This window comes from Micrasema longulum, unplaced genomic scaffold (genome assembly GCF_059751315.1).
Source record: "Micrasema longulum isolate JH-2025_06_02 unplaced genomic scaffold, ASM5975131v1 h1tg000260l, whole genome shotgun sequence".
Taxonomy (NCBI): Eukaryota; Metazoa; Arthropoda; class Insecta; order Trichoptera; family Brachycentridae; genus Micrasema; species Micrasema longulum.
This window is the reverse complement of record NW_028277464.1, coordinates 1,923,124-1,938,313: the sequence shown is the minus strand read 5'-3', so window position 1 is coordinate 1,938,313 and position 15,190 is coordinate 1,923,124. Positions and strand designations below refer to the sequence as shown.

General features: G+C 31.8%; 1 protein-coding gene across 1 annotated transcript in view; it reads left to right on the top strand.

The window, feature by feature from the left end:
- Positions 1 to 1,349: 1,349 nt before the first annotated feature.
- LOC148283147 (meteorin-like protein) overlaps positions 1,350 to 15,190 on the top strand; it is a 185,969-nt gene continuing 172,128 nt past the window's right edge. The window contains exon 1 of the mRNA XM_088223935.1: positions 1,350 to 1,871. Coding sequence (XP_088080061.1) covers positions 1,777 to 1,871 — 95 coding nt within the window. The 5' untranslated portion in view covers positions 1,350 to 1,776. The remainder of the gene's footprint in view (positions 1,872 to 15,190) is intronic.

The following is a 15,190-nucleotide window of genomic DNA, read 5'->3' as shown; positions in this document are numbered from 1 at the left end:
TACGTTTTTAATATTAATAAAAATAAAACAGAAAAAATGGGATTTTCAAATAAAATCATTGGGATGTTTTTAAATCCATACCATAAAAAAATGTTCCTCTGAAGTTTCAAGGAATGGGCCTATAAATCCGTGTTCAAACATAAGCAAAATAGTGAATTTTCCAGTGTGTGATCTGATCGATTTAAGCAGGTAATGAAGGAAAATAAACGAGTAGAAAAAAACCATCACTCTGTTTACCCTTAGGGGTAGGCAAAGAGGATAAAACGTCAAAATTTAAACCAAAAAAGTATGAAAAAAATCATTGAATGAACTTATTTATGTAACTTTATTTTTAAATTTTTATAATATTTTTTTTTAATTTTTATATTTGAAAAAATGTTAATTATGTTTAATGTGTAACTTTTTCTTATGATATAGTATGTATAATGTAAAAGCCCCATGGGCGTCAACAGAAAGAAAAATAAAAAAATAATTTAAAACGTCACAGGTTCGCGTGAACGAGTGCTAAAGCGTTGTGATAGAATTCTGATTTCCGGGTAGCGTGTTTTGACGGGTACGGGGTTCTACTTTTATGCGAGGAAAACTCACCGACTTGAACTTGTGACGTTGTGGGCGATGTACAAACAAACAAACAAACCATCACGTCGTTTCGCAGTAAGGTTAGGCAGAGAGGATAGAACGCAACATCACTCTATCTTTGCATACATATCTCGTTTCCTCTGCATTCATACATCTTCCCATGCACGCGCGCCGACAAGTCCATCTTCAAGTATTTGTTGGATTTGGTCATTCCATGTCTTTCTCGATCTTCCTCTATTTCTGCATCCATCAACATTCGCATCGTAAATATTTTTAGCCGTTCTTTCGCTGTCCATTCCCTCTACATTGCCAAACTAGCGCAGAGCTCCTTTCTTGATTTTGTCGATAGTGCTTATCTCAGCCTTACATAATGTACGGATCTCTACATTTGTGTATCTATCGGACATAGTTTTACCATTCATTCGCCTGAGAGATCGCATTTCGGGCGGGCGATGTAATTTCAACAAAACTTTAGAAAATCATAGCTATGATAATACCGTCCAAAAAATATTATTTTGGCCGAGTTAATTTGAACTTCCTCATTGAGATAAATATATTTATCTCTTTCCAACAACAGAACAGAGACTTGTCAAGAAACTAGAAAACTACAACTATCGATGACAAATCCTTAAGAGTGGTATGCGTTTTACGATCTAACAGCAATGGAAATAAGGCCTATATTGCCTTGCGCGTAATCTCTAAAACTAGCGGGTACGCGTAACCGATGATGCGAGAAGAGAGGCGTTGTATCGGTTCGCCGTTTATTCGCTTCAGTTGATATTTTAACCTCAGACAAGGTGTGCGTGTCACTCCGAACGGCGTAGCCATATTTATTTAATAATATCGTGTTTTGTTTTGAAACAATCCGTGGTTTACAACAATTTTAACGGTTTACATAAACAAACTTTGAAGTTATTTCAATGTGTATAGTTTGTGGCATAATAACATTGAATATCAATGTTTCAAGTGACAAACATGACGTAGTGAAAATTTTGTTGACATTTTAGTGTTGAATAATAACAATAACATGTACCTCTATTGTGTTTTGTTACTTATTTTAAAATATGTAACAATTTAAATAAATATTTTGTGAGTTTGACTTTTGATGGACATTGCGTGTTCGTTTGTGTTCTGAAAATGACTGTGAAATAGTTTTTGGATTTCTTTTTGGACTTTTTCTGAGGAATTACAGCCAAAATGGGGTCCTGCTACATATTTATGCTTATTGCATTTTATTTTGTGACTTTGGCCACCGCAGGAATAATGGGGGACGAATGCGATTGGACGGGAAGGTAAGAATTTCCGTATTTAAAACATATATACGTTATTATTTTCGAATAGATGTTTTGTAAATTTATTGCACCAGAGAGAGAAAGTTTTTCAGAGGGGAATTTGGAAGTCCTGTCATTGGCTGGTTTAGGTGGCCACTTTACACAATATGTTCACCATTCTGCCTATGTTTAAACACGCACATTTACTCATCTTCATCTTCCACTTGTGAAGTAAAGGAGCCAAAACCTTTATTGATGCGGGTGAGATTAACGATTGTAATGGCTGTTTTTTTCTTGAAATTAAATAAAATAAATCAATAAAAATAAAATAATGTCCTCTCAATTTCCTTTTTGCAGGATTTATACCCGAGAGTTGATACTAAATAAATAAAATAAATTGCTGAATATCACTCCATCCTAAGTTTACCGTTGGCCAGCAAACAAAAGTAGCTAAAAGCTACATTTGATTTCGCCGTAAGTAGTTTTCCGCATAAACGGAGATTATTGCCAATAAAATGAACGCCTCTAACAAAATTCTACATTAATTTGTGTAATCTTGATCTCCCGTATGGGTCCATTAATACATGACTATACATTATACCGAATACTTTTAAGACGAAACATTCAGATTTGCATACTTGTTACTTTCATGCGGTGACCACGCGAAACAATATACATCATATCGTATTTATTCCTGATTATTTTTGGCATATGTGCATATGCATAGATGGTTGTTTAAATGAAATTTTCGCGTTTTCCTGCAAGATTTTTTTTTTTTGAATTTTGATTAATCGGCAATAATAATAATAATTATGGATAACTTATACAGCGCGATTTTCGTAATATAATACCTCAAGGGCGCTTTACAAAGTGATTATATAAAGATATAAATTTAATTTTAACTTTTTAATTTAAAAAATATTATATTTACTTTGTCACCACATGCTAAGAATTTATTCAAATGATTTAGAGAACAAGTGGGTTTTAAGTTTCTTCCGAAACATCACTTCACTCTCACAGTTTCGGACCTCTGCTGGGAGAGTATTCCATGCCGTAGGGCGTGCGACCGCAAATGCGCGTTTGCCAAATTTAGTGCGCTGTTTGCGTAGAGGTATAATTACCTTTTTCTTTCGACGTTGATGTAGCTGATCTAAGCGTAAGACGCCTGTCAGCTAGTTCATCTGGAATGCATAGTTCCCTTAGATATTCCGGAGCAGAGTTGTGCAGTGACTTATACATAACCCAACAGAGTTTGTATTCCACCCTCTGTGGTAAACGTAGCCAGTGTAATTCCCGAAGTAGTGGAATGATATGACTGAACTTAGAGATTCCAAAAATAAGTCTCACTGCAGCATTCAATACAGACTGTAAGCGAGTCATTTTATTCTAACTGTAACTGATACTTACGTATAGTATTTTAATTAAAATGCCTAGAATGAATTGACATAGAAGTTTTATAAAAAAGCTTTTAAAATAAATAAATATGCCTATTCAATAAGTATTCCATTTTCCGCCTTATTTCGTTACCTCAAAACTAAATGAATGGATTTTTCCAAATAAAATGAGAAATTTGGTCACCTTAGTATTTTTATCAGATCAATAATCTCGTTTTTCTTCTTATGTGGGTAGGTGGACACATAACGCATTTGTTATTATGTTTTATAAAAATAAACATTTACATTTCTTACGTACCTATGTTTGTATGTGTACCCACTTTGATATGAAAAATTATAATATTTCAATTTGATAGCAAGGTTTTATTTTTACTATCCATTACGCGTCCCGCGAAATAGCCACGATTATTTAGTTTTATAGCGCTACCTGCTACCTAATCACAAAGAATTAGATCCTTCTGGGGTACCACAAGGCTTAAGTCAAGGACCACTCATTTTTTTGATTTTGTAATTTAAAAAATTGTAGATCGTTCGATTGACAGTTTTAAATCCTCATAATAGTAATAATACTTAGCTGATTTATACAATACTATTTTTGTTAAAAATTAGCTTTAGGATGCTTTACAATTAGTTTAAATTTACATTCCAACTAAGCTAACACTACATATTAAACTTATTGATTTTAAAATTAAGGGAATATGATAATTATTATGAAATACGAAAGAAGTGGGATTTCCGTCGAAATTTTAACTCGCTGGGACTGTCTATGATTCCCGAGTGTGAAGGCAGTTGGTTTCAGACAGAGGGGCCGACTAGAGTTTGGGCAGCTCCGAAGTTCGACAAATGTTGCTTTACCTGAGTCAAATGCTGACCTAAGAGTAGATTTTCACACGCACATATTTTCCCTAATACAGAAGTCTTTTGGGTTTCATGAAGGGATTTGTATATTGTCCAGCAAAGCTTACTCGTATATTTAATTATCTCTTGGCTTTTTTGACCAGTGCACATCTACAAGAATTTGTGAGATGTGAGAATATTTTTTCTCCGGTAATAAGCTTTGCTATCACTTAAATATACATAATCGTATCTTAATAATTCAATTTAAGGATTTATCTGTTATTTTATATCTAACCAATTCTAACACTTAACTCTTTAGAGGTATAGAGACCTAAGTAAGAATACAACGTCATTCCAAAGCCGTTATTTAGTCTTTTAACTAATCTACGTAGATTTTACGGACAGTTTCACTCAAAAGTCATTCAATTTTTATTTTTTTTAAGAGATACATATTATAACACAGGCGAAGAAATTATTAGGGACATTGTAAATCTACGCATTACAACCTGTGATTGTCTGGTTTGTGTTATCACTTACACGTTCTGGAAGCTTTATAATTTTACCAAAATAAAATTTTCCACATCTCTACAATTTTTAAATATTAGTCTTCAATATTTTTGTGATTATTTTGCAAAAGGCGAATTATTCTTTCAGGCACGTCTGGCAATCATTTTTTTATTAATACAGTAGAACTCCGTGTATCTAAACTACAGTCATCCGGATTGCGAAATATCCAAATCGTCATAAGGAAATAAAAAACAAAGGAAATATTTTTGATTAAAATTTAATTGTTCGATTAACTTTACTGGATATGTTTGTAAGTTTTTAATGTTATTCCAATTCCATGTATTTTAAAAGCAATAAAATATTTTTGTGTTATTTAAATATATATATATGTAATTAATCCGGATAGTTGACGTTTTAATATGTCGAATTTTGATATGCTATGAATGAACCTTTGCCTAATTTATAACTTTACAACTTTATTCAAATTTATAACAGTTCATCATGATCGTCGTCATCGTTCACTTTCCGCACCTAATGGTGCATAGGGCACTGCAATGGTACACCAAATCGCAGCGTATCTTGATCATGTTTGTTACATGAAGGTGAGATGCTCAGTCTTACGCTTCAGATACCAGTCCAGGGACTAAGAAATATTCTAGTGTGAAAACACCCTTTTAAATAAATATTTCATATCAACCATGTCGGGAATCGAACCCGAGACCTCTTGCATGGCAGGCTAACGCGCTGGCCATTACACCACGAGGCCGACAGTTTATCTATTTTTTTAATTTTAAATTCGTTCTTTTACATTATATATTAATTTTATCACCTTTTGAATAATTATAAAAATGAGAAAACCGACTAAAAGGATAAAAAGAATTGAAGTGGATAACATTTATGTTAAAAATTACAGATTCTAAGAAAATATAGATTTTATAACCAGAACTAAATAATACGTTTGTAGCATTTCTTTTGTGGTCAAGCATTTCAATATATATTAATAAATATTTGTATACGAGTATAACCACTTACAGACTTTTCTGTCTTCCGGTTTCGAGGTGTACAAGTTGTCACTACTATAATGAAGGTGTACGAGTACAGTGGGATTTGCTTGTTTGTGTTGTTAGTGTCCTGACGAAGAGACGGATACGTCTCGAAACAGGTAGATATAAAAAAGTCGGTAAATGGTTATAAACATGCAAATATTTACTAACATTGATTGATTTGGTGTTTATCTTGTAGAACTCCATATTTAAACTTATAATATTAGAAATCAAACACTGATTTGAGTCTACTGAACACTTTATTTTATTTTAACAAATATTAACATATAAAAATAAAAACTTCGTGACAATTGTTTCGCCTATTTTTATTTTCTACTGAAGTACCTTGAATTATATAACTATATAAGGACATTTAATCCATACAATCTTCACATTCGTTCGAAAATGCCCTAACAAGGCGAAACAATTGCCACGAAGTTTTTATTTTTATATGTTTATATTTGTTAAAATAAAATAAAGTGTTCAGTAGACTCAAATCAGTGTTTGATTTCTAATATTATAAATTTACTAACATTATTAACAATCTTTTCATGTAAAAACTACGTTTTATACCAGTTATTTTTTAAAACATTTTTACTTAATAAGTACAACTATGTCCGTTGATGAAATTACTGGATTTTTAATCCTCTTTGAAATATTATTTTGTATCGCACTGTTTGTTGCCCATGAAAAAACAATCAAATGGAATTAGAGTAGTTACCAGCAACATTTGTTTACCATCGTCTCCTTAGCGAGGAATGAGAAGTGTTTGGAAGACCAGTTCTCACGACCGATGTGACATTTTACCACCGTTCATCAGGACCCGCGACCACAATCTCCCACATATGCCGCAGCCTCTTATCACCAGACTGTGTGCTGTGTGCTGTGTGACCTACGCACATTTATTACGTTATTAATTCCATTTCACACCGCAAATTAGCTCAGTGGCTTTTCCCATGGTCCGGAAGTACCTACTGTAATCGCGTGTTGAATGGTTCCTATCTGATAGGAATGAATTGAGATATCATTATTTAGGCTACTATCAGAAATTTATAACTATGTAGGTACTAGGAATCAAGTACTTACATAACTACATACACCTACACTAACTTTTGTTTGACGTTTTAGTTCTACAAATCAAATTTAAAAATAAAATTTAAAAAATCTTTTCTATCTATTACTGCATTCTTTTAACTCGTGTATGGCCATGAGACAGCATATAATACAAGGATATCGTCGCCGTTCAGGCAAAAGTCACTAACCCTAAAAATACAGTTTTTAAATTAAATATGACATTTAAAGCTTAAAGCTTAATCTTTGATAGGCAAGCCATCAACATAACTTAGTTAGAAAAAAGTTGCGTAAATCTTTATTATTTGTTTTTTAATATGTCTGTATTTCACATGCAAACATAATTCTATAGTCTTCATTTGGCATTTAAAAAAGATAGATTAATAACATTTATTAAAATATCATTTCATTCATCAGCTTATTTTCTAATACATAATTCTGTTTAAATTCTAAGTATACCAAACACCAATTTCATGACTCATTAATAATAATAAAAGTCAGACTCATAATAATGCTTTCCTAAATGGAGAGAGCCATGTTTACTTTTATATCCTTATGTTATAATATGACTTCTGTAATGTCATGTAATGTACACAAATGTTTTTATTAATATTGCATTAATGTTTTCAAAATTTCAAATTTCATTCTCAAATCCAAAAATCTGTTATCTGACTTATCCGAATAATTGTGATTAAGCGGGGTTCGAACTTTTGACCTCCAGAGTTCGCGGGACCACAACCCGTCTCTTCGCCAGTTATTACTTAGGTCGTTGCAACAGCTAACGTGTACTTTTCTATTTTAAATTACTTTTATGATTTTATGCATCCTAAAAATTGTAATTCAATTAAATTTTAGTATTTTTGTTCGTACCCAATATCAAAAATGACATTTCACGTATCTTGTCCGTATAATTTCCTTCTCACGATATTTTCAAATGCCAATTTGTACTCAACTGACTGCAAAATAATTCCGGAAAATAAGATGGTAAATATGTTGAGTTCTTTATACGGCAATCGAGTCAATAATCTTTAAATATTATAATAGTTTTTCCACTTTATCGATGAAGTTGGATAACATTATTATAATAATCGCGTGATAATTTCGATAAAGGTTAATTAAATTGTGCAAATAAGTACAAATAAAACATAAAAGTTGCATAAAGTTAGGTTTTTTTTTATTCAAATAGGTGCGAAGGTTTTCACGGTCACTGTTATCAATATTATGTATCTTTTTAGGGTGATACCGTGTATGTTGGATTTGATCCGACGTTTCGGCTACCATTGCAGGAGCCATCTTCAGGGAAAACTGTGTGTTTTATAGAGAAATGTATGTGTTTATGTACTAGTAATTTGTACCGTGTCACAGTCAGCAGTAGGCACATTTCTAGTTTTGTAGGAAAGAATAATAATTTAAATTTATTTCAACAGAGAGGGAAAAATTTTTGAGAAGGGAATATGGAAGTCTAGGCATTTACAGGGCTTATGACCTGTAAATGCCTAGACTTCCATATTCCCTTCTCAAAAATTTTTCCCTCTCTGTTGAAATAAATTTAAATATGAACAACTCCCTAGGGAGGAAATCCAGCCAGTCTGCAAGCATTTGGACATAATCAAACATTGAAGAATAATTATGTTTATGTACTAGTAATTTGTACTGTGTCGCAGCCGGCAGTAGGCACATTTCAGCCGAAACGTCGGATCAAATCCAACATACACGGTATCACCCAAAAAAGATACATAATATTGATTTTTTTTATTCGTTAGAGTTTATATAAGTAGGTACAACCTATATTTATTTGTAAAACATTTTATTTATTTATATACATACTTTTACCTTACAAAAAATACATGAGTAGAAATAAACACTCACAAAAAAATGGATTATCAACGCTGGAAAGGAAAAGTTACCAAGCTACATGTAGCAACTTTACAGAAGAGCCAATTTTTTTATTTTTTTTATTAAAAAAAAAAATCACATACAATGTATGCGCGTACATGCGAATTATTTTGGGGCTTATTCCTGCATAATTTTAATAAAAAAATAAAATACAGGATTCTTTATTAATTAATAAAAAATAATTGGCTCTACTGTAAAGTTGCTACATTTCGCTTGGTAACTTTCCTTTCCAGCGTTGGTATTATAACACAGTAATTTCATGTAAAAAACAAGCTTACAGATTATACAAGAAATTAAATCAATATGTGCATATATGTGGGATTAAAAAGGAGAAGTAAATAGTGAGCATACAGCGAAAAGTGGCCGACTCAAATTAGGCGATTTTGAGATTTTTTTACAAAATTGATAATTGCGTATTGATCAAGTCAGTCCATTAAAATCTGCTATAGGAAGTATGGACAAAATCAGAACACATCCATACTAACACATTACAATGCTAATGCTTTGAAATGTATAAAGTAAAAGAAAATTAAAATCAAAAGTGTACTATTGCAAATTGCAAATAATAACACCAGGAGTTTCGTGTATATGTGAAAACTTCAATCTTGATTCGCCAGGAAAAAAAGAATTCGGACTTGGCTAGTTTTCGTTGTATGCTCACGATATCTTTAAATATACATTCATAGGTAGATTAAACAAAAAAAAGGTAAAAAATATAATTATACCGAATAAAAAGAGATTTAAAAAACAAAACAATCTAAAAATATATTACAACAACAAGTCTAGTGATGACTGAATAGTCTTATTACGTTTCCCGTGGTGCAATGGATAAGAGGCTTGCCTCCACTCACTGAGGGTTCCGATCGCAATACTTGAAATCTGTTTTTTCTTAAGCCTGTGTGTTCTGTGCTGAATTTCACATCTCTAACTAAGCCTCTTGGCTTGTAGTGCAAAAAAAAACAAAATAAATATTTTCCCTAGTTTGATTCGACATATTTCGTCATTCTGTCTCAAATCTACCCACCAATTAGATTTTTGTACGTTTATTTATATTTTTATTGGAATTGTATGTAAAGTAATCTTGAATTTATTATTCTTAATGCTTCTTGCCATGGCTTAGTAAGGATTATCACATTACAAGGAATACATACATTAGTAAAACCTCTGAGTGTTGCTTGTATCTAGCAAGTATAAAAAAAGTATTATTAATCCTCTTCGTAAGTCCCCATTTGACAGAAATTATAAATGAAATAAGACAACTAACTAATAAATATAATTTATTTCATAAATGTAGTTATAACTACCATAAAAACCACTGTATTTTTATTTATTATCATATCATATATATAAAATTATAAATTTATACTAAATTGCTTTGACTGTCTTACTATGGTTATTTACCCCGTTCTAAGATAGTAAAAATATAAAAACAGTAATAAATGCATATAATAAACCAATATTTTTAGAAAAAGGTAGTAAACATAGTGAAAATATAGTAAAAACCATATTTAAAACATGGTAAAAAAAAGCAATTAAAAAAATATTTTCTTACGTGCTGTAAAAATTAGAGCATTAAATTGTATGTCAAATTATCATGAAAATGTATTAAAAAATATTTTAATAAAAACAAACTACTTTGAGCGTGGTCATTCGTTCATCTGAATCAACCAATGGTAAGAGCGTTGTGAAATATTTCCGGTATACGGTCAGTCGACGAACCAATCGGCAGAACTGATCGAAAAGAAGCGAAATAGAACTTGAGACATATCACTTCTTCTTCTTGCGGTGCCTTGTCAGGTCTCCCGACGTTGGCGATCACTACAGCGGAAGCATCTCGGTCCTGCGCTACTCTTATATTTTATATTCATATAGCCAGGACAACTGCTTATTGGACGTACTCGCCATAGTGATACATGGAAAAAGATGACCAGAGTGGTTTCCCGTTGCTTTCTCTGGTGGATTTTTCTGTCGGGGCTACCTTCCCCTAGCTGATTGGTTCTGGTTTGGAGGCGCCAGAAACTCGTCTTTCATCCTCTCGTTATCTGCTGTGATCACACCGTTATGAGTGTTATCCCATTGCCCGTGTTGACGTGGACGATAACGAGTAGGACTAGTCAGTGGTGCCGGTGGAATGCAACTGGGCATTCGCAGCATTTTATAGAATCACACCTTCCAGCACGATGCGACTCACTGCGACCCTACTGACAGTTTGTACCCCAACAGAGGAATCACCCGCTGTTTAATTTTAGAAATACAAAACTTTGAAAAATCATAGCGCTGATAATACGAATACATAATTTAAAAAATAAAAATAACTTTCTCGTTGGTAGGATATTAAGTTAACTTGCACGCTGTAAAATGATATCTAAAAAGCCCTTACCACGAAGCTCTGTCATATCTTTACATCTTTGGACCAAAGAGCGTAATGGGGCAATAGTGAATACCCCGGGCTCGCCATGTGGGCGCTAGTGTACCTACTCCCTACTCTCACTGCTGTAAGCCCAGGGTCCGTAGATCGATTCCCACGCCGGAATTTCCCATCAAAACAAACCCACATGGCCGCAGACTTACCGAAAATTAATGCGCTAATTAAACAAGCGATCAACATTGCGAAACGGTAAATAAACACATCGTTTCGCTTTCTGGAACGAATGTTTTTTTGACAGCTGTTACCGAGGAGTCAAAATGCGTTGAAATAAAATTGAAATTTAGCATTTTGCGGAAGTTGTTTTTTAAATTATTATTTTTTATTTCAAAATACAAAACATTTACAATACATAATTGTATTACCATGAGTTAGCAAACTCATTCTCGTCATTAAACGTATTAATGACTTATTTTAAAATTACTAAATCTAAACTTATATGTAAAAATATAGTGAGTATATTTAGGTCAACCGATTATTATAGAAATAAAAGACAAGTGATACTTAAATCCACGCTTTTGCGACATTTTCTTTTGCGAGACCTGGTCAGAAGATACCAAGAATTTTCATTAAGAAAACTTTATCACTCTAATTATGTCATATTTTACAATATTCTGTATGTCTACTTAACTAGAACTCCGAAGTACTGTATTCCCGCTTAATATTACATTTTCAACATTTATTTCTTACAATTTTTTTTTAAATCTCACTAAGTGAGTATGTGAAAAGTTTGAAATAAATGAATGTTTGCTTTGTAATTAGTTGAAATGGAATATCTGTATCCTTATTTTTCTCAATTTGAAATTAACATTTATGTTGGACAGTTATAATATTTCTGTGAATTGGGTCTAAAAGGGTCAATGTCATGAATTAATGGAAAGTAATTTTATTGGTATTTTGTGACGTTATAACAAACTGTTTGAGGTAGTTTTTGAAACCATTAATTTAAAAACACTACCTCATATTTCGTGTGTGTATATAGATTTGTTAAATATGTATATTTTTTCATCGACATAAACCCTTTACGGCAAGAAAAAATGTAATTCCGACATTGGCCATTATAGACCCAGGCACAAATTTGAAGATTTTTCAATTAATACTTACGTCATTTTTACTCATCGTGCGCTTTGTAACATACTCGTATATGATACATTAATAGTTTTTGAAAAAAAATCTTTTATACACTTTTTTAAAATATTAAAATGTTCGTAAGCTTTTTTTTTACTGAAAAAATTATTTTGTCTGACTTACTATAAAACAATATATTCGTGCAGTGTTGACTATTTTAGGATTGCTAACATTTTTTTCTCTTATATTCCTAATCAAATATCATGATATTCGTAAATTCGAGAACTTCATTCCTGGCAAGTCACACTAAATGTATTTAAAAAGATTACAAAAATTCGCTTAGCTATCGTTCGGATACCTTAAGATCTAATACCTGCGTTTTTAATATAATTTTCTACGTTTGAATTTTACAGGCATATTACGGCTGTAGTCTGGTAAAACGAACGCAAAATTAGGAAATCATACGATTTTGCCATTTTAAAACCAATTTTTTTTTTAATCGCGCAATAATAAATAATAAGAAAACATAAATTAGATAAAAAGAATGTTTTTAAAGGTATTTCTGTTAAAAAATATACTTAAAAGTATTACCGAAGGCATAATTTTAAGTAGAAATATAGGAAAATGTCACAAAAATGTATGTGATTTAAAATGCTTGTATTTTTTTTCAAAAACAAAAAATTAAATTTTGGTCGCGGCCACTTTTATTTTAAATCTATTATCTTCAAATTGTTACAACAAATTTTTGCTCAATACTTAGTTTTTATTGAAATCCCAGATACCTAAGTTTGGTCTAAATTTGAAATGGCGTAATCTGCCGGTCTAAAAGTAATTATATTTTAGTTACATAAAACTGCTGAGTATATTTTTTAACAGAAATACCTTTGAAAAATATGTTTTTTTTTCTAATTTATGTTTTTTTATTTTTTTATTATTGCGCGATTAAAAAAAAACATTCGTTTTAAAATGGCAAAATCCTATGATTTCCTAATTTTGCGTTTGTTTTACCAGACTACAGCCTTAAGTACCACCTATTATATTTGATTGGATCTTATCTTAAGATCGGGTTGTGCTACCGCGGCTAGTGTTGCGGACTCTCGGATCAGAGGTCCGGGGTTCGAACCCCGACTTGATTTCTATTTTTTAATAGTCAGTTATTTACATCTCGATGAAAATGGCCTCAAAAATGAAATTTTCAGCTAAATCATAAGAGCGCAAATATTTCTTTCTTAATTAAAAAACAAAAAAAAGTCACTCGAAATCTTCCTCGCCTCGTATTTTCGCAATGGGACTCGTTAAAAGTCCCCATAAATCTTAATTCACGTTACATTATGAACGTAAAATTAATGTTTGACCACTTTCCGATCGTAAATCTGCTCACGGACTGTGTCGTCTGTCCATTACAACGCGGGGCCGGATTGTAACTGCCGTGGAAATGTGACGAACCCACGACTCTGCCTACGCCACCCAGCCCATTTGCTAATTTAATGTCCTTATATGACAATGCAAGATAAGGGCTTATTCTTAAAATAATCCTTACTGACTGAATAGGGAAATATCACATTTTTAAAAAACATTTTTAAAGTAATAAAGGTCTGAAATACTGTCTAGTAAAAAAATATATAAACAATACATCAAAATAAAATAAAATCACTTTGTTTTTATGTACCACTTATATTTTTTATAATTTGACAACCAACTAGTTTCGGCAATACTATGCCTTCTTCAACCAATAATATAGGAAGTATACTAAAAAACACTAAACAAAGAACTGATAAATTAGATCGATCAGGCATTTACAAGTTGATGTGCCATGACTGCAAGTCATTTTATATAGGAAAAACATCACGTACTTTTAAAACTAGAGTTAAAAAACATATGAGATTTCTTAAAAACAATAATTTTTCTGAGTTTGCTGACCATATCCTAACAAATGGTCACTCATTCAACTTTGAAGATGGCATTGAAATTCTACATACAAACAAAAAAGGATATGCACTTGATTATTTTGAAATATTGGAGATTAGAAAATCTGTAAATAAAAATTAAAATATTATTTATAATCAAATAAATCTTAGTAATAGTCCCATTTTAAATATGTTCCTTAAATCCACACACAAACTCCCTTTCTTCTCTACCCCAGTAGCCACGCCCACTCTACCTTCACTGTGAAAAATTTATTTATGTTATGTTAGTTTGTAATAAACCCTGAAGAAGGCATAGTATTGCTAAAACTAGTTGGTTGTCAAATTATAAAAAATATAAGAGGTACATAAAAACAAAGGGATTTTATTTTATTTTAATGTATTAAATTAGTTTAAATATCGGTAATCATGTTTTCAATAATAAAACAAGTTCTTCACACTCTTTCCACCACGAGAAATATTATCTTATTCAAAATTATGACACCTTAACCTTTTCGTGTATTTTTTGTATCAAATATTTTCGCCAGCTCACGCGGACTTAGAGGTTAGTATGGCGGCTGTGAATATTACGAATCATGAGTAATTGAGCCGTAGTTAATAGTAAATGATAGTTATCTTCTATTAACAAGGATTAAAGGTCATAATACTGTTTCCAAAGATTTATTTTCACACGCAAGAGAACAGCACATTGTAAAAAAGCTACAATTTATGTTTATTCAAGATATCTCCGAAGAACATTTTTTGAGATAATCGGACGTGGAGGTGTGCAAAGAGTCTGACTGAAGTAAATGATTTGAAGTTTATGAATACTATATTTTTACATAAGTTAAGTATCTTACTTCAAAATTTCATTATTCGAAAATATGAATTTATTTCATGTGTTAACATATTTGCACGCGTATCTCAAAATCCAATATTTCGGGTTTATCTCACTCTTTCTTTAGGCTAGCGTACATATTATTATAAAGCTATTATGTATTTTTGAAAAAATTAAAAACTTCAGTATTAATCATTTCACTAAATATTAGCTAGGCTCGTTTGCGGCGTTGTGCGAGTTTGATCGTTAAGTTATATTCACTTTCACGGTGAAATAGCGAAAAATGCTTTTCAACAATTCGAAAAGCGTGCGAACATAACTCGATAAAAAAGCGAAGAGAGCGGGGGAACAAGAAGT